Here is a 19,318-nt window from a genome sequence, read left to right on the forward strand (position 1 = left end):
TGTTTTTATCTCCTCTTTAAATAAATTTGGGGCGTTTCAAAATCAATTCCCGTCCAGTTTAAAGTGCGCCGTCGCTCAGCATCTTGTGACGCAGCCAGGGGCCAGCAGAGCATCACATGCAGCTGATTATCTGTGTAATTCTCTTAAACAGCGCTGCATTCTCCCCGAACGAGCCAGGCGTGATCGCATGTGGCTGGCTGGGACTACTCTGCGTTTTCCTTTGGGATTCTCCCTTTTTTGTGGAATATTCACGGAGAGGAAGACGCCCCAACGGGAGGTAAACATGAGATCAAGCGGGTTTGTTGGACATGATGCTGGAAATCCTCCACTTCCTGTCCATTTTTTGTATTCCCTCTCTTCAGTAATCAGATGTAATCCTGCCTGTTAACTAGGATAATGTGTTTCCATTGAAGGGTACTAGTCTGTCCAACTGGATCTGGTGATAGGAGCACCAATGGAGAACAGGGGCATGAAAAGAGGAATTGTGGTATGTACAACAAAGGTCAGCTGTTCAATGAATGATGTTAAACGAGGCAGGCAAGTGTCCCAGTTCATGGTCCAGAACCTTTTGTTGACCCATTCTCTAACCAGCATCGTGTCTGTAGATCAAAGATGACTGGCCGGGACACAGTCCGGACCTGTTCACCTACCCTGAGCACTACCAAGAGGACATAGAGTGTGTCTACATCCCAAACGGAGTCATCATGAACAGGTACTGTTGGTCACCCATGGCCAACATCAGCTTGAAACGGATCCTTAGTCAAGATGAGATCTCTCCAGGATTGAGCGCCTGGCCCGTTACGTCCTGGACGACTTCACTGAGAACATCATGGTCCTGTGCGTTCTGAAAGGGGGCTACAAATTCTGCGCCGACTTGGTGGAGTTCATCAAAATCCTCGGTCGCAACTCCAACACGTACCTGGAGACCCGGGTGGAGTTCATCCGCCTGAAGAGCTACGTGGTAGGTGGACAGAAGACTTCTGACTTCCAAATCAAAACTCTATTCTTGTTTTAGGTGGAAAAACCTTCAGATAAATTCGAGACGCAACATTAGTGCCGCTGCAGTAGCTGCTTTGGCCGCTAGGTGTCACCGTTCTTCATGTTTAGTGAACCCAGGGTTCAGATGACGAAAACTCGAGGCTGCTGCCGCCAACTGCAACATCTTATGACACCGTCTAACACCTGGAACATATAAGCTCGGGAATTAACGGTAGAGTTGACGCAGTAATGACGTCACTCTGCTTTTGTCACCTCATTCACTTATTGTTTTTTTTTAAGTGGCTTTGGAGGGTTGAAAATTGTGCCTAGATCAACACACATGGACACATTTGTCCCCTGAGCTCCTCTGAGAGAGGACTTACAATTTTTATGTATTCATTTATCCCAGAAGAGGTCACGTTAGGACGGAGGTGACGATATTTTGCAGACCTGTGGCCAGTGAATAAAACTAACAAACAGGCTTGTAGCTTTTCTGTGGCTGCAGCTGAGGACAGTTTGACTGCGTGAGAAACAAGTCAATCTCACAGGTCATGATGGCGTCATGTGACCTGCCCCCAGGGTGAGGGTTTAGTCCATGTCGTTGCTCATTGCCAGGGAGGCATCTGTAGCGGCATGAGCGGAGCTTCAACGCCGCTGCCTGTCCACCGGTTGTGGACAATATTTCACATTTACAATATGGTCACATGTTTGTGGTCATGGTTTCTATTTGTGTCCCCCCAGAACGACCAGTCGACAGAGGAGCTGCACTTCATAGGAAGCCGAGATCTGTCTTTCCTGCGTGGAAAGGTGTGTTTAAACGCAGTTCCTGCTTTGTTCTTAGTAAAAGTGATGTTTAACTGGTGTCTTCTTTCCTCCCTCACATGTTACAGAGCGTGCTAATCGTGGAGGTGAGTCTTCGAGAGCTTCCACATGGATTCTTTTATGATTCAGACGTGTCCTTTGAAATCATCAGGCCCTTTGATGCTTTGATGTGCCGTGGTAGTTGATCACCTTGTTAAATTCATCAGTCAGGCGGCATCAGAATGACGTGTTGGCGCGCTCTTCTCTTCCCATCAGGCCATGGTAGACACAGGAAAGACCATGAAGGCCCTCCTGAAGCACGTGGAGACCTTTGAACCCAAGATGGTCAAGGTTGCTGGGTGAGCTGACCTTGCGGTTTTCAGTTTTCCGCAGCAGGAACATCGAGCTGAGTCTGTTGCTGGTGGTCTGAAGCCGCTTCTGTTCACACCTTTTATCCAACAATCAAGTTCAATCTTTTCCCGTTTCTGGTTGCAGCCTGTTGGTGAAAAGGGTCCCCACTATGACTGAAGGCCTCACGGACTGTAAGTAGGAAAAAGAGCTTCCATCTCCTCTTTCCTGCTGTGTGAAGGGCACGTTTCAACCTTCAGAATCGGTTGTTCGTGAAGTGTTCGAGAAATTTTGTGTTTCCGTGCTTCTTCCTGCAGACGTTGGATTTGAAATCCCCAACCGCTTTGTGGTGGGCTACGCTCTGGACTACAACGAGTACTTCCGTGACCTGAACGTGAGTACTGATGCGTGACCTTCAGAAGAGATGGGAGGGAGATGAGGGGGGGCGGGGGGGGGGGGGGGGGGGGTTAACCTGAACTCCCTCCAGGTCTCCTCCCAACATGGGCTTTTTAATGAAAGTGTGGATCCAGTCAGCTGTAAAAGTCTGAGGGATAAGAATCTCTTCCTGATCTGTGAATTCCTCTCGTGCCATAGACTTTTACGGATTATTTCCAGTATTAAGATAAATACTGTAGATGGACCCGACGGGAACGTAAACTTTACATCCCCTCGCGGTGACTTTTTCTGGAATTTGTAGGCACACTCTAGTTAACCCAGGAGTTGGAATTTGGAGCTGGAAATGATGGCAAACCTGAGCTGATTGATTGTGTCACAGGTCCGAAAAGTTCTCAAGAGCCTTTTAAATCATAGTTAATGATAAAATGTGCTCGTTTCTGTTAGCATGCTAACATAGAGGGCATGTTCCAGCTGCAGAGAGGGGGCAGAGGACAGACGAGGTGGAGTAATAACAGAGCTGTTCTATACTGGACAGTAGTGAACGTATGGGGGTAAAAAACTGGAATTATTCATTTCTGAGTAAACACTGAAACCAAAAAGCGTATCAACAAAATTGACGACACTTGCAAATTTACCGTAAATCAGTTCTTGGCATGTTTAGCTAAGGATTTGAAATGGATGCTCCTCTTCCCTTGTATTTTTTTAAGCATGCTAAATTAAAAAAAAAAAGAAAGTAAATCAGAAAAGAATCTCTGGCATGTTTCATCTGAGGCTATTTTTCAAATTTACTCGTGAGTCCGGGCTGACTGGAGCAGATCTGTTGTCTTAATTTACATGTTTGAAGCAGCAGGACAACATCACACAAATGTTCTCTGGCCTCAAACTTACCTCTGACTCACGGACACGCTAAGCTTTGGCTAACTCCCCTTTCTCAGCTCCGTGTAGCGTATAGCGTGTTTGAGGGGGGTGGTATCCATTAGGAAAGAGGGGACCGATGGAATGTGGAGGTTAGGAACTCATTATCAGGCAGAGTTAAAGCTTCCCGTCTTATCTGCTCTTATCCCGCTGAAGAAATATGAATGGAACCTCAAACGTCCGAAACCTAGATTAATGTCATATCTGCAGATTACCTTCCTGCCTTTCACATGAATGCAGGCTGGACTTTTTCATGCTGCACGTGATGGTCTGAGAGCTGCGACCAGCCTGAGGAGAAGCTTTGGCCACCGCTGAATCGTAGCTATGCTAACATAGCGGCTGCTCATTTTCCTGTCTCCCACTTTGTCTCCCAGCACATCTGCGTCATCAGCGGGACGGGAAAGATGAAGTACAAGATTTGAGAAGAATGGAGGGGATGGAGGGAGAGAAACAGAGTTGTGAAGATGCTGGTGACAGATGGAGGGAACATACGCTAGCGTGGAATCCGGCGCTGACTCCTGGAGAACACACAGAGGGTACAGAAGGCCCAGGCTCGGTTTGGTTCCTGGGCCTGAATCAGAACTTCATGGAGATGATACGACAAATCTGGACTTTACTCAACAACACATGGACATTTAAATGCATCTCGCCCTTGTTTGTGGAGGAAATACGCTCATCTTTTTCTTTAAACACTGTTGTTGTGTCAGTGCTTTGAACTGCACACATGCTCACAATACACGCACACTTCTTGGATGCACTTTTAGCGATGCGGGGGTGACCGAGGCAATTGCGCGTGTCGACAAACAGACCAGAACACGCTTCACTTGCACCTAGAGGTGGGGGAGGGGTGTTATTGAGAGGCTACGCGCTTTTGGTTCTCAACCACCTGAAACTCCAAACAGCCATCACACATGATTGGAATGCAGATGGTTTTATGACTGTGTGTGACTGTTTAAGCATGTTGAGCATCAAAAAGGGGGCCTGTGTTTTATAGATTATGTATAAAAACTATACTGTGTGGCGTTCTCACCTCTTCTGAACTTGTTTCTAAGGTAAGGTCTCCCTCCTGCTGTGAAGTTACGCAACCTGATAAATGAGTTTCTCTTTGGATAATACGAGTGACTGCCAACAAAAGAGGGAGGTTTGACCACTTCGTTCCCATGTTGGGCTTTCAAAAACCTCCTCAGGTTTCACGGTCAGCGGCAGTAAACAACACCACGGATTGTCAGGTCGTGGCGGGCGAAATTTCGGGTTTTATTGGTCGTCCTTGACCCCCGTTGCATAGGGGAGGGAAAATGAGGGAGGGAAAAGAAACTCGGCAAATTTCACAGCCTTTTTTGTGGAGGCGGTTGGTGCAACTTCACAAAGAACCCCTTTGTACCTCTGTCTCCTTATCATAAAGCATCAGCGCCTAGCCGTGGTGGTTTACTTACCCCGGTGCTAATACCCCCCGCACTTCCCTGAGAACCTGGGGGCCATTGTCCTTCACCTCGATGCCAGGTTTGGTCAAAGTGAAATGGGACAAAAAGCCTCACTGGTTTCACATTCTGGAGCTTTTGTAGAGTTCAGTCGGGGAAACAGAGGACGGAGCCGAGCACAGAATGAGACTACAGGTAAACGGCGCCCGGGACAAAGGGAACAAAACGGGAATTGTCCGTTTGAATGACCACACATGCATTAGACATATGACGCCGGTGGGTAGGGACAGATTTCATTTCACGTTACAGGAACAAACAGATGGGTTAGCGCTGAAAGCTGCTTCGCTGAGCCGATTTTTAAAAGGAGAACATTTCTTTTTCTTATTGCACAAAAGGCCACAGCTAAAAATGCCAAGCTAGCCTTGCGGAATAAGATGTTTTACACCAGCCTTTATGTAACTATCGACGTAATTTAAGTAAGCGATGCCATTTTTAGCTAAGTCACGCATCAGTATTGGCCCACAAGTAGCAGCGCGACCTTCTCTTGAATGTCCGACACAAATTTAGCAGTTAAAATTCCCTCCTTGTGTCCAGTGGAGAACTAAACATTTGTAGATTTACTGATGCATCTTAGCGCACAAATAGAAAGAACATCCTCCCCAGCGTCCCTTGTGTTCCAGTTTGGGCTTGCCAGAGGCCTCGGTGCATTGACTGCTGCTGGCGTGCATCCACATCATCAAACTTGCTGCCAAGGGTGTGACTGTCATCCTTTAGAACTCAGCTACAAATCATGCTGTATTAAAAGCACACTGCAGACCTATTTCCACCTGTCCTGTAATCTCAGCCTTGCTGTGCTCTGAACTAGTGCTTCACGTGATGTTCTAATCCAGCCAAACATTTTGCCGCCACCGGGAGAGAGCCCTTAATCTCTTTTCTGAAGAACGCCGGAGTCACTTTGCAGCTGCACACATTTTTAGATGATTCCGCACACCCCCGAGAATCCAACGTTGTGGTCGGATGGGAATGCAGAACACTCCCACAATGTCAGCGAAAGCAACGGAATTTGCATTAATATCTTTTGACTAACACAAACCTGGTGTTTTTACAGAATGCTGAGCGCTTCTTAACACTTTAGGTTTTCCATTGTGTGCACACGGGTGCACCGGCTCTTCAGACAATAGCTGCCCTCCGCAGCCAGGGAAACCCTCGCCACAGTTTGGGTCAAAAGAGTCCTATTGTCCTGTTTTCTATTGTGCTGCCAGAGTGGCCTGCAAACAGAACACTATCTGCCTTTGTCTTTGTGAGGATCAGCTGGGCAGACTTTATTTTCATGGTTCAAGAAATGCCCAAATTGTCACCATAACAAAGTTAGGGAGGCTGCAGCTACAGCAGGAACATTTGCGCCTACATTTTTAACTTTTAAACATGGGATATGCGGGCATTGGTCCATCAACTCACACATGAATGAAATAAACCACCTATCAGTGTGAGCTTTACTGACACAGACAGGAAAAAACGTTCTGAATGCTGGTTATCACAGTTATCTTTAATTACACTTTGCTGTCAGGCTTTCGTATTAAAGTCCAATTGCTGTAAGAGCAGAACAGATGTTTAAATGAGAAATAAAATGTAGTTTAATCAGAGGATGATGTCGAATTGAACAGACTGTAAACATGGGGGACCGTTACCGTTCGGAGGCTGTTTTCAGCCAGCGACCAGAATGGACCAGCTTGGAGTCTTTATTGGAATCGTTATGTAACAGCGGCTCCAATTGGCCCGCTTCGAAATTCCAAATTTAAACTGGACATTTGATTGGGCGACGCCCACTGAGGGAGGCGGTCGGGTGGGCGGGGCCTCGGCTGAGTGGCGAGAGCAGTCAATCTACATACAGATTGTCGCGCAGCCAACCGGGATCACGTAGGAGTGCGTCTGACTTTTTTTTTGTCTCTGTTTTGGCCGCTTTCACGTCGAAATAAGTCCCGCAAATGACAGGAAATGAATGAACACCAGCGGCTGATTTTTCCTGGCGCCTTCCCGACGGAGAGATGCTCGCTGAAGGGCGTTTACCGGGTTTTTTCCGCCGTGTTTTCCCTAACAGGTAGTGAGCCTCGGCGGTCAGCGGACGGAGCCCCGAAAGCAGACTGAAAATCCCGCTTTTTAATCTCCTGACAGCCGCTTTTAACCCATCTTTGGATCGACGGAGGCTTTTAATTACCACCGAAGCCCCTCGGAAGCATGGGCAATCTGTTTACTCGGTCATTTTGGAGGATTTTTCGCGTTTTGTGACAGGTGGGCTGTTCACGTTTATAACCCAGCAACAACCTGTCGTTAGCTAACGTGGTATTACAGCAGCGAGGGGGGGTTTCTTTTCCAAAAGATCAGGAATGTCCAACAAATATAGCCTTTTCTAATGTCAGCAATGACAGCATTTTATCCAGGGTGTTGATTTAGCTTCATGCTGCAGAGCATGATGATTATGATTGTGCAGCATCCCTGTTTGCATCTTACATTTTTATTTATTCCTGCATATATTCATATGATCATATTAGCATTGATCACCCTTCTGTCCACCTGCTATTACTCCTTATTAGCCAGTTTCTATGAATAGAAACCCATGATTGGATTTTAACAAACATTTTAGTGAGATAATCGTCACTTCATTGTGTCCCTTTACACGTTCTGGAGGTATTTCAGAGATGTTTTGGTGCCTCCAACCAGGTGAGGGCAGTTGTGGATGTCCTCCACCAATCAGGACACGTTGATGGAACCTGACTAACATGTGCACGTTTCTGTTTAGATTTCAACCCTGTTGAACATGAAGAAGGAGGACGGCGTGGATTAGGATCTTTTTTTCTACCCCCCCCCCCCCTTTTTTTTTTTGATTGTTATCAATTGGTCCCGCTCCCCTCGATGCGGTCTCTGAAAGGCTCCTTCCTCCTCCGCGGACTGAAATGAAATGATGGCAGGACGTTGTAGCGAGTCGCCGCTGGCCAACGAGGAGAGTAAACACAGAGGCGTAGCTCCATCTCCAGAGGTAGGACCGCCAGGCCACGCGGTTTTATTACTCACGTATCGCATGCAAACCTCATCAAGGTCTTCCCACCTTTGGGGAGCTGCAGCTGCAGCTGTCAGAGGTTAGCGAAGCTTCACATGGCACATCTGCCAGAGTTCAGGGTGACCAAGTTCATGTTTTCCTCCGCTGACAACTCTTTAAGCGCACAGAGACAGTTTTATTCCGCTAATCTTACTGGCTCTTTGTGGCTCTGCATGCCAGACTCATAGATGGCACATTGTGGAGGTCATCCTTTTCCTCTTACGGTAGCTTCTGCTGTTACATCACCGTAATCACCATCATCGGCGCCGGCCAATGCTCGCCGTGCGTCCTAATGGCATCGCAGTGGTTGCATGTTTTGAATTAATCCGCCATCAGAAAATGGCAACGCACAAATCGGGAGTGTTTACGTGCGGGCGGCTTTAATCCTCTTAGGGCGGCGTGTCGGAAGTAGCCGCGGATGGACGACACAAATCAGGAATGAGGAGCAGCGGCAAACTAACGCAGCCGGGGGGGAGAAAGACGGCGCTCGAACACGTAATCTAGCTTCCGAATCTTGGAGCGTTTTGTGTGGAGTAGCCTTGTAAACTGTATAATCTCACAGGAGCGGTAGTTTTCCAACTCCTCTGTTCCTTTTGAAGTGTCATTACAGTGTGGTTTTGCTCACGTCCGTTTCTACTTAACGCTTCCCGTTAACATCGCTCACATCTCCGTCTTAAATACGAGGCTGGTTACAACCCCACAGCTGCCGAGCAGAAGCCTCAGAAATCCGGTAGCGTTTATTCTTTTATTTCAGCTGTTTTAGCAGCTTGAGAAGGGACCCGCAGCTTCTCAGATATGGATTTGCATCATCCGAGGGGCTCCGTCAGAGGGTTAACAAGCACGCCGCCCTCCGAGTTGACCTTTGATCCTAGGGTTTGTTCAGATCCTGCTGCAGTGACGCAACTGTCAATCACCCGAGAGGAGGGATGATCGCGACTGGACCTTGTTTGTAGGTGCATCGGGTCATCGACTTGCTCCAGAGGTGCCTTTTCACCCGAGGAGCAGACAAGTTTAGCAGCCTCGTCCTCAGGTGTGACTCACCTGTGAGTCAGTGTCACTGTTCACCAGTGGCTCCTTTCCTCCTCCAATAAACACTGAGCTGTCCCCCCTCTGCTTCTGATGAGTTGGACTTCCCCCCCTCTCCTCTGCTAATGAGGGAGAGCCCACCCACCTACCCTACAGCACCGCGGCCATGGCAGCAGAGCGGGGGTACCAGCTGCCTCGGTCATTACGGGGGAAACACCCCACGTGTGCAGCGTCTGCTGCTCTCTCTCTCTTGGCCTCATTCACAGTTTCTCCCTCACTTGACCTGCTGTCGCTCTCCTCCTGAAGGCTGCGTTCTGGAGCAGCTGAGGCCGGGCAGGTCCGGTCCATCACGCAGCACACCCACATCATAAAGAAGCCCAGTAGCGAAGCTTATATTGATTCTAACCTTTGCTGGGGCTGGTTTGAGTGAGGCGTCGCTCTAAATATAGCTCCTCCCACCTCCACAGACCCCTGCCCCCCCTTCCCCAGCCCCTCCTGTCCGCATGCTTGTCTTTCACTCGCCCTTTATTCCCGCGTGTTTTTCAGCGATGCTATATTTAACTCATGGAAAGATGAATGTCGTGTGCACTGGTGGTGGTGGAATCACGCACCCCCCCAATGGCGGGACCATCAGTGAATAGATGTATGGTTTGGGGAGTTAAAATTCTTCAAGTTCAGCGTGTAAAGGGAGGCATCCGCGCGTTTATCAGGGTTAAACCCCGAGCCAGGACAGCAGCAACGTGATTTTAATTTGCATACATTTGCAAACCAAATGGGATTCGTGCGTGTGGACGGTCTCCAAATACGACACTGACCTGGACGTGACCTAGCTTCAGGCGGAGCACACCCAACAACGCAGAAGGTTTGTGAGGAATCAGCGGGAGCGCCGATCGCCCAAGGCTTCCGCCCTCAGTACGGGAGGAGGGAGGACGGGAGACGGTGGTGAGGAGGAGGCGTTTGGGGGTTGGGTTTGGGCTGCAGACAGCCAGGAGAAAACTAGCTTAATGCTCAATGAAGCCGAGATGAGATCCATTACACATGCCCAAGGCATCTCCGTCAAAACACTCGCAGCCTATCTCGTGCTATCTTTGGCTCTGAGACATGACACACAGCTAATGCTAGTCAGGTCTTTATCTGCATAGCCAATTTCTCAAGGCAGTTTTCATCGTCTTTAGCAAATTGTCTCGTGTACAAGGAGATAATGGATGTCTGATTGGGATGTCTGGCCTGCAGCCACTATCTACACTATTATTATTATTATTACCTGTGATCGATACTCATCCCGCTGCTTTAATTTAGTTACCAGAATAAATGATCTGTTACATATCTGTGAAATGATACTTAAAATCCGAACACTGCTCCACTGGCTGGTTGTGCCCACAGAGCACCAGCAGATCCATAAAGGAGGATTGATTGGGTTAGTTTGGCTTCGGTGTGCCCGTGGGACACGTGCTTTTATCTTATGTTGGGAGATGTTCTCATTTCCTAAAAGTGTATCATCCGGACTGTTGTTTAATGTGAATTTATGGCTAATCCTCACATAAAGACCCTTTATTTGACAGGTTTAACTGTTTTTAGGCTGTTATGATAAGGTTTTTTTTATTGTTTGGGACTGTCGTCCTGCTTTTGGGTAATTTGTTCCCGTCGCCTGGTCCAGATATTATGTGAACATGGTCATTACGGATCTTAGAAGGCTCCCTTGCATTAATCGCATTAACTCCTTAAGCATTTGTTCTCTGGACTGTTTGATGGCAGAATCGGCCCTTAATGTGTTCCATTTAATCTAGAGGCTTCTTGGAACTCACCTTGTTTTTAAAACATTGTTTTGGGGGTTAGACCATTTAAGTAGTTGTGGGGGACAAACAAATGAGAGAAGTGAGTTCTCACCTCTCCAGCAGGTTTATTTGGAGCGTTGTGGACCTCAGGGTCAGTGAGTGTGGTCTCTGGGACTTGACTGACCTTTCTGACCAGACTGTGTGCCTAACCCCCTGACCCCCACATCATTAAGTCTGGGAATCATTTAAAGAAAGCTTTTTCAGGTAAAAGAACAAAATCAGACCTGCTGCAGATTGCCTAAGCCGACATCTTTACACTGATACACTGTTTTTAGAGTGTCTAATTGGATACGCACAGTCATTACGTAATACTGACAGCGGCTGGTGCGCGGGATGGCGTGACGCCCGTGTGTATTGAGCTTTAGCTTAGCCTTTATCACCTGGCTCTAAATGTATGCAGGCAGGTCATGTGATCCCCTCAGCCAGTGTGTAGCTCACACAAACAACATCTACCTGTGTAATCACCAGGTTTGTCACAGGGGTGTGCTGTTTCCAGATGGCTACATCCTCTAGAGGTTCCCTTGTCTGGGAAAAAAAAGGGAGAAAGGCTGGAGTTGAGGAGCAAAGCTTATTAAAAATGAATGCTTTTAACCCCACTTTAGGCTGCAGTTTACCCCTGAGTGAGCTCAGAACATTGTGGTGATGAGGCTGCAGAGGACGTAAGGAACAGTTTCTGGACTGCAGCTCTCTCTTTTGTTTCGCTCTGTCACCCTAACGCCTCCTGAGGTTTATGAGTCCCAACATTTGAGCGGGGACGGACACGTCTGTCCCTCACTGCAGCCCGACGGCGCGATAACTCGGTGTCAGACTGCCTCAGCCTGGAGCTGCAGCACAGGCAGGCGCAGCCTCGCCGCCACAGATCCCGCAGACGCCGGCTGCCTCCGCCGCCCCTTATCCGTCCGCTCTGCTCCGCTCTTGCTGCGTCATCCTCCAACGACTGCTGACTGCTGCGTCCTGGGTTCGTGAAGAGCTTTTGAGCGTTACTGCTGCCTCTGGTGCGATGGTCACAGTACGTAGGACGCCTGCCAGGTATGCAGATGGGGATGCAGACTTTCCCTGCTGCTGACGTTCCCCCGCACCCTCCTCTCTGCCTCGGGGCAGCGTCGCAGCACGCCGCTGCCCGCCCTGGACGCACGGGTCTGAGGTTTTACCAGTGCAGGGAGCCATGGCTCATCTTCTTGACTGCATGGTTAGCAACAACTGGAGTCTGCTGTGTGAGCTGTACTGTGCGTGGGACAATCAGGTCAGTTTGTGCACGCCTTGTTTTACTGACCCCCCCTCTCAACCGTTTCAGCTTCCTGTCTGACCCCCAGCACCGGCATCCCTGACATGTCACGTATTAATAGCTTGCTGTGGTTCAGTGCCGCAGCGGGGGAACTGGAGATTCTGGAGTGCACGGCACGCTGACCTCTGGATGTCCCGAACAGAATCTCCGGGTGACTAAATGTGCTTTCCTAAAAAGTATTTCTGACAAGTGAAATCAGCCCCAGTTCCAGTTAGCTTTCTCTGAGATTTGTTGCCAAGGCAAAGCGGCTTAAATTAGACACAAGAGGAGCAGCTTTTCGGGAGGCGATCAAAGTTCCCTGTCAGATCAAGGTCTGGCACTGGAAGATGATCAGTTTTTAATGGAATGTTTTAAACACATTTTCCATTCACGCCATGGGTGGAAGCCCCTGCTGTCATACAACGCTCTTTGTGGTGCTAATTTTGAATGTGTCCATTTGTCTCCGTACGCGCAGGGGTCAGCGTGAAACCCTCCACATCTCCTCTCTTTGGAGATGGACACAGAAAATCCATTGTTTGCTGTATTTTACCCCCTCTCTTTTCTTCATTTTGCCAGTGGAATGCTTGTTGTGAGGAATAAAGAAGCCCGGCCGTGTTAAGCTACTCTCTGGTATGCCCCTTCGCCTAATTCAATTTTAGCAGCGCTGAAAATGGTTTGCCTCTCCAGCTGAACTGATGGGTCTCTGTTTCCAGAGAGCCTCGACTGTCCGGGCTGCTGAAAACGGCCTTTGTGCTCCAGTAGCTCAGCACAGAGGTCTCATGAAATATTTACAGGCCAACACCTGGCGTGAGCCTCGGAGGGGAGAAGCAGGGAGCCGACAACACGCATGAGCTCAGTCTTCCACACTGGAGTTCCTTTTTTTCCTCCTTGTACCTCGGGTGATGTCTCCACATGTCTCTCATGACTAATTACTGTAGTAGGATTCTAGGTTCATCACCTACAGGGGGACAAAGCTGAGCGTGGTGTTGAATCTGTCCGAGTGTCTCCAGACTGTCTCACGTTTGTCCAACGCGTCACTTTAACGGGGGTTAAAAGTAAACTCTGTGTGTCCGCCTGCACCCTGACACCAGTAACCTGGATTAATAATTCATAGATTAGGAAAGCAATTATGTAAGGCTTTGCAGGCCTCTCAGTGGGGGACCCTGGGGATTTTAATTGGCCCACCTGCTCTCTGTCTCCAGAGGCTTGAGTGTACGTCCTCTCTCCGTCTCTCCTCCGTCTGGGGAGATCTCCCCATCGCGACACTTTGGTTGACATCTCCGTCCTGGTGGACCTCACCTGGGATGCACAGCAGACCTCGATGCCATCTTCAGTGTTCTGGGAGACCAAGACGAGAGTGCAAATAAGAAATTTACCCTAAAATCCCTGGAATTTTGAAGCTCTGAGCATCCGCCCATTCTTGTCTGGGCTCTCTTTCTCCGTCTGTCTGTTCTTTCTTTTTTCTTACTCTTCTTCCTTCTCCATTTCTCCATTGTGGTGAGGAATTCCAGGCTTTCTTGCCCACACAATCACCCCCATTAGCATATGAAAGCTGCCCAAAGGCACGAAAAAGGGAGGGAAGCAGACTCATTGAGCGGACTCTGGAGCTTTTCCCCAAAAATCCTTTGACCTCCCACCTAATTCACTTTCTCGAGCTTTTATTTTGAAATCACCCTCTTCCTTCCTATGCTGCTGAAGTGTTATTACCACTGCAGAGCTCATCATTTCTGAACAGTTAGATGTTTCTGGATCTGGTAATGTTTTATCAGGAAGTTTGGAACAGCACGGAATACCCCCTGCAGTGCACGTTGATTTTTACACACCGTGACATCGGCACCACTGGGCATGTGTGGAGAGTAAAAGTGCTGTACTCAGCATTTTGGCCCAGTTTTTGGTGAACAGAATGCTGATTCACCTCCTACCGCCACACATCCGCGATAATGCAAAAGCGGCTTGGAAGAAAATGCAGCTCTCTTTGGTGCATTGCAGACAGGAGTGGGCGGAGCCTGTGCACGTGTGTGTGTGTGTGTGTGTGTGTGTGTGTGTGGAGGGTGTATCCTGCCACCGCAGCGGTGTATTTTCTGCTGTTAGGGTTTCAGGTTGAATATAAGCCCGCAGCGGGAGGAATTGCGGCGCTACGGCGACGGTTTCTCCTGCTGGTGTGTGTGTTACCTCGCGGTTTAGAAGCCAGCGCCGTCACACGCTGCATCTGAACTCGGTCAACCTAGTGGGAGCAGTTACGTCATGCTGACAGCGAGAGGGTGGAGCAGGAGGGGAATAAATAATCCCTCTGCAGAGCCTTGACAGAGAATCTATAGAGCACTGATGTGTGTCGGTCACCCTCCCTATGCTGCTTTTCCTCTGCCGGGCTGATCAATCAATGCTCTAATGTCATTCTTCTGTCCTTCAGGCTCTCTCGCTGCATTATTTTTCGGTCTTCGAGGGTTTCAGGGCTGCGGTAATGATGCCTCCTGCACTGTCCCGTGTCCATCAGGGTGCAGATGCTGCTTTTGTTCCGACAGAACTGCACCGAATTAGTATTCCGCGCACCTCCCGCACCTGAGGTCTCCTGACCGAGCTGCTATTTCTCTAATCAGCGGTGATGAATTGAAGACAGAAGCGGTCTGACAGCGTCGCGGGGCAGGTCACTGGGGGGGTGGCATCAAATTTGCCCGTTTGGCAGAACTGCGCAGCTCACGCCTGCCATGGGAATTCGATTGAGTCCTTATTGTCCATCTTTATAACACAAATGACATCCATCTGTTTCTGCCTGACTTTTTTTAAGGAGCCTGTGCGTGCATGCCAGAGAGAACGGCTCACTAGCAGGCTGTTTACTGTGGGGATGAAGAATGTAGTGGACACTCCCTCTCTATTGTCAGGCCCGGCGTGATTAGAAAGCCGGCTGATAAATGAGGAAAATAGTAAAATGACTGCTGTGAAAGCACACAAAACAAAGCTTGACACCCTGAAGTTGGGTTTTTTTGTTTCTTTTTTAAGGCTCAGAGAAGACGCAGTTAGAGAGGAGAATGACAGGAGATGGAGGGGAAGAAGAGGAGATGGGGAGAATGAGGGTTTTATCATTTCCAGCTGGTCCCGGGTGCGGTCTTAATGGCCTGGAGACCTGCTGTGTTCAGCTCTGCTCAGTCTCTGACCCTTCTGCCAAATGCTGCTCTGTGTTTTTCTGTCTGTAGATGGTCTCACATGTTGTAATAACGGTGATATAGTTGTGCTATTGTGTAATACATTAAAATATTTAGATTTGAGGCGGTTCTGTGCAGTCGCGGGGCTGCGGGACGCACGTCAGCTGCTGTGGGAGCGGAGCTGGCGTGGTTACAGCTCAGTGTTGGTGCAGGGCTTCTCTTCAAGTCATAAATCCGATCGGACTCGTTTTCTTGGCTCTCAGTTGACTTGTTTTGTTCTCTCAGGGTCCAGCCGGGCAACTGTCACCACCGTCTATTTCTGGAGACACGCTGCCGATAATTCTGCGCGATGAGGAAAAGGAAATGACTTTGTTTAATGTCAATGTTCCCGACGGCTTCAGCGGGCCTTCAGTGCAGGTTTTGGTACTTTTCAGACGTGTGGTTTTTCCCTCTTCTCTTCTGTTCATTATTCAATTAAGCTGTAAAACACATGTTAAGCTCAACATTAACCGCACTGAGGATTCCCCGTTGGGACGAGCACTCAGATCAGCCCTGGGCTCTTGTAACACGCTCCATGAGTAGCGACTAGACTGCGGACCTGGTTTCCATTTGGACCGCCAGTGGATGAGGATGATGCCGCACAACTGGGGCAAGGATGGATGGATATTAGCGTGAGTGATTTCAGCGTAAGTCGGGCCGTTTTTGCACGTTAGCACGGGTGCTGTGGTGGAAATGTGCGGGGGTAAAGAGATTCAGCTGCAGAGATGCTTCCATCCAGTCATCCCAGCGGTCCCAGAGGGAGCATCCATCAGTCCAGTCCAGAGCTTTTTCCCTGTCACATTTGATTGATTGCACCAGTGGACATGTGGCTACATGCACACAGGCCGTGCAATACCCACACATGTCAGCATGTGGAGTGTATATATCAGTATGTAGAACTTCACACACCTCCCAGACACGCTTATTCTGGGCCGTCCCGCGGTCTCGACATTCCTCTGGCCGCGTCTCACCGACGGGCCCAACTGCTTTTAATCAGCTGGGTCACGAGGCGCACCAGATGGGCCTCAGCGCTGGGTGGGACCGCCGCGGACGTGTTTGGAGGAGGAGGGGCGGGTGGCCATCTCGTAATAGTCAACATATTTGCCCCCCCCCTCCCACGCCGTATTGCGTCACCCTCCTGGGAGACCGTTGCTGGACGGCTGGAGCTGCACTGGCCCTGCCGTGGCCGGGCGCATGCATTTTCCAGTGTTTCACTAGCTAACATTTTCCATCATCGCTCCGCACACGCTGGGTGTTTTGAAAAGAGCACTGTGTGATTTTGGACGGCGTCCGTGCTGGGTGTGCTTTTCCAGTTGGAGCAACGATGGTCCACATTTCACTTCTGTATTTTCCTACACTCACTCGGAGCGGGAGTGTGACCAGGACAACAATAATCTGAACAAAGATGTCAGAAACTCTGTTGGCAGGTGTAATATTGGGTTGTAGTAGCTGGTATTCCCATAAAAACACACAGTAACTCAACCCCCCCCCCCGCTGTTGTTTAACGACCACAATAGCTGCTCTTTGTCAGCTTGTCACTGAACAGTCGTTTGCCTTGAGTTCCATCTGCTTTAACAGTGTTTACGACTGTTACCTGGATACTGTACTACTAATCTCTCCTTTCCTCTCTCACTGTCTCCTCACGTTACACGGGCCGATGTGGTTCTCAGCGCCGGCCTGGGGGCTCCTCACACCCGGGTCAAGGTCACAGCACACGCTCACTGCAGGAAATGGCTGGGATAGTTTACCTTCTGGATTCTCTTCCCACTATAGATGGAGGACTGTTGCAGCCGGCGCTCCTAAATGAAACACCGTGAGCTGGCGAGAGTTTTCTCTCCTCGTGAAGGAAATGTGATGAAATCTGGTTCGGGATGATGCCCGAGTGGATTTACGGGCCGACAAATGACCTGACTTCATCAAAACAGGCGTTTAATTGCTCCCTGGGCCTCACCATTGTCATAGCGACCATAATTCTCCGTCAGTCGTCGTTGTAGTCCAGTGTCATTAACACATCTGACACTTTCAACACCTCGGGACGATGGACCGGTGATGTCATTCCGTCGGCTCAATCCTCTTAGACACACAGCATATTTAATAGTTTGAGTCAAAGAATTAACGTCAGTGAGTTTCGGGCGAACAGCTGGCGTCACTGGAGACTCCATTCAGCAATCCGAGGATACGGTGACACTATTCCTGCCAGGCCGCCTCTCAGTGGGATTGGCTAAATAATGTTTGCTCAGTTTAGCAGCTGATCTCAGCTCTCCTAAACGGATTAAAGCATTTGCACCTGTAAGGTAGAGGTTGGATGTCCATTGACTGTTGCGCTCCAAAATAGATCCCTTTGATCCTCACCCAGTTGTCGCTGACGTGTGCAGAATCGGCTGAGGTGCGTTTGTGAGCTTTGTTTGTCACCGTGGACGCAGCTTCAGACCGTTAAGGATGCATTATTTTAGTGAATAAGCGGCGCCGCATATATTGAGGCAAATTAAGGTCACCCTTTTCCAGTTGACCTGTTACATCGCAGAGCGAGAAAGTGATGAACAAGCTACGTATTAGCAGTCCGAGAGCTGAAGGTGAGCCAGCACAGAGCCACCTTTGTCTGGTCCACTCAGGTGTCCACTGTCCTCTTTGTCTCCTGTTGAAATCATCCACTCTTCTGCCAAGAGATTAAAACAGATCTTATGCGTAATCAGTTGCTCCAGCTCAGCCCTGCCACCATGGCTAACAACTTCTCCTGCACACACACACACACACACACACACTGACACACACTCCTGTCTCCCCACCCACCACGAGCAGGCGACAGTTAGTTGGGTTTGCTGGTGAAGCCATCTGGCCCTCAATCTGGGCTCCCAGCTCCACCAGCAGCCCTTGGTGGAACACGTAAGCTTCTACTTGCGCCACCTCTCAGCGTCGAGTCCCAGTTTTGCTTTTATTGCGAGATAAAGACCTTTTACAGTCCCCACAGGTAATTGTCCAGGCTCTGTCCTCTGCCTCTGGGTCTTCAGTTTGTTTGTCGTTGGTTGTAATTGTGTCTTTGGGACTCATATTGTGTTTATTCTGCATTACCTTTAAAGACTGCACACGGTTTTATTTTTAATGGCTGTAGTAAAGTAAAGACAAATTAAATATCCTTCTCTGATCCTCGCAGAGAATCAAAATATTTAGCTTGCTGATTTAAGAAATCTTGTCTCTGGGACCGCTGAGGTAATTATTCCTAATGTGAGATGTCTGCATCTGGAGATGGATGTCTTGTGTTGAGTGTAATGAGCTTTAGCTGGTGCTCTTGAAGACAAATGATCAACATGGAGATTTGAAACATGTGCTCGCAGACAGAGGAAATCAGAGGATATCGCCTGCCTGCTTTGGCTTTTCTGTCCTTGACATGTAAGGAATTGTCTATCCTTGAAAACATTTGTGGCTCGTCAGCTTCGCCGCTCCTTCTTGAATAGAAAACTGTAAATTCTTCTCAATAAAACTCATTATGCCAGCATAAATACTCTCCATCCCTCCTCTTCCTGCAAATAACGGCTGCAGAGTGGCTCTTTCCTCGACTCATCTGGACAAGGTTGACATTACATAATTGGTTTTGTTGGGCAGGCACACAGGAAACATTCTCAGGACAAGCAGGTACTGTTGTAGCTGCGACCGGCCGTTATAGGTGCAGCAGTGGAAGAATGCTCTAAACCGGTTGGATGTTGGTTTAACGGGCTCTCCAGAAAGAACAAAAAATCCAATTTTTGGAGTTTTCCATCACGGCTTCTTGTTTCAAGGCATCAGGATTTGTGCGGCTGTGGCGCTTTTCCCCACCAAGTGACGCTCGCGCTCAGCTAAAAGACGGCATTCTTCTCCTCCCAGCTAATACCAGACGTTACTCTTTGGTCACACCTTCCCCACCAGGCACAGATCCCATGTCTGTGTGTGTGTCTGCAGAAGGTTGCACGAACCCTCTCACCCCATCGCCGTCCTGGACGCCCTTCACAGCAGCTCCTACCCAGAGCAGTGAAGTTGGGACTATTTCAAATCTTTTCTCAGCGGAAGATGACCTCCCTGGTCCGTGTTTC

The 19,318-nt window shown here is 49.0% G+C and overlaps 2 protein-coding genes across 4 annotated transcripts in view; both read left to right on the forward strand.

Moving 5' to 3' along the window:
- The first annotated feature begins 140 nt into the window (after positions 1 to 140).
- On the forward strand, positions 141 to 4,467 carry LOC101073747 (phosphoribosyltransferase domain-containing protein 1). 2 transcript variants are annotated; one of them, XM_003968130.3, is made up of 10 exons: positions 141 to 281; positions 419 to 487; positions 606 to 712; positions 781 to 961; positions 1,720 to 1,785; positions 1,869 to 1,886; positions 2,056 to 2,138; positions 2,275 to 2,321; positions 2,445 to 2,521; positions 3,813 to 4,467. In XM_003968130.3, exons 2-10 carry the CDS (start codon positions 455 to 457, stop codon positions 3,858 to 3,860), a joined length of 660 nt encoding a protein of 219 aa, XP_003968179.1. In that variant the 5' UTR covers positions 141 to 281; positions 419 to 454; the 3' UTR covers positions 3,861 to 4,467. The 2 variants fall into 2 exon arrangements, with proteins under 2 accessions (XP_003968179.1, XP_011606395.1); XM_011608093.2 differs by having other exon boundaries at positions 142 to 277; positions 414 to 487.
- A 2,264-nt stretch (positions 4,468 to 6,731) lies between these two features.
- Positions 6,732 to 19,318, forward strand: part of LOC101077489 (rho GTPase-activating protein 21) — a 39,807-nt gene continuing 27,220 nt past the window's right edge. Inside the window, exons 1-2 of one of the 2 annotated variants that reach the window (XM_029842641.1) lie at positions 6,732 to 7,145; positions 7,654 to 7,890. In XM_029842641.1, coding sequence (XP_029698501.1) covers positions 7,813 to 7,890 — 78 coding nt within the window. In that variant the 5' untranslated portion in view covers positions 6,732 to 7,145; positions 7,654 to 7,812. Of the gene's footprint in view, positions 7,146 to 7,653; positions 7,891 to 11,538; positions 12,055 to 19,318 lie in introns of those variants that run through there. The other variant, XM_029842642.1, reaches the window with a different exon arrangement.

The sequence above is a fragment of the Takifugu rubripes genome, chromosome 10, assembly GCF_901000725.2.
Source record: "Takifugu rubripes chromosome 10, fTakRub1.2, whole genome shotgun sequence".
Lineage (NCBI taxonomy): Eukaryota > Metazoa > Chordata > Actinopteri > Tetraodontiformes > Tetraodontidae > Takifugu > Takifugu rubripes.

Bases quoted from the DNA above. Each gene is read 5' to 3' on its own strand.
- LOC101073747 (XM_003968130.3), top strand. From the start codon at position 455: ATGGAGAACAGGGGCATGAAAAGAGGAATTGTG. The intron at 962-1,719 runs GTAGGTGGACAG...GTGTCCCCCCAG, and splicing joins TCCGCCTGAAGAGCTACGTG to AACGACCAGTCGACAGAGGA. The intron at 2,322-2,444 runs GTAAGTAGGAAA...TTCTTCCTGCAG, and splicing joins GACTGAAGGCCTCACGGACT to ACGTTGGATTTGAAATCCCC.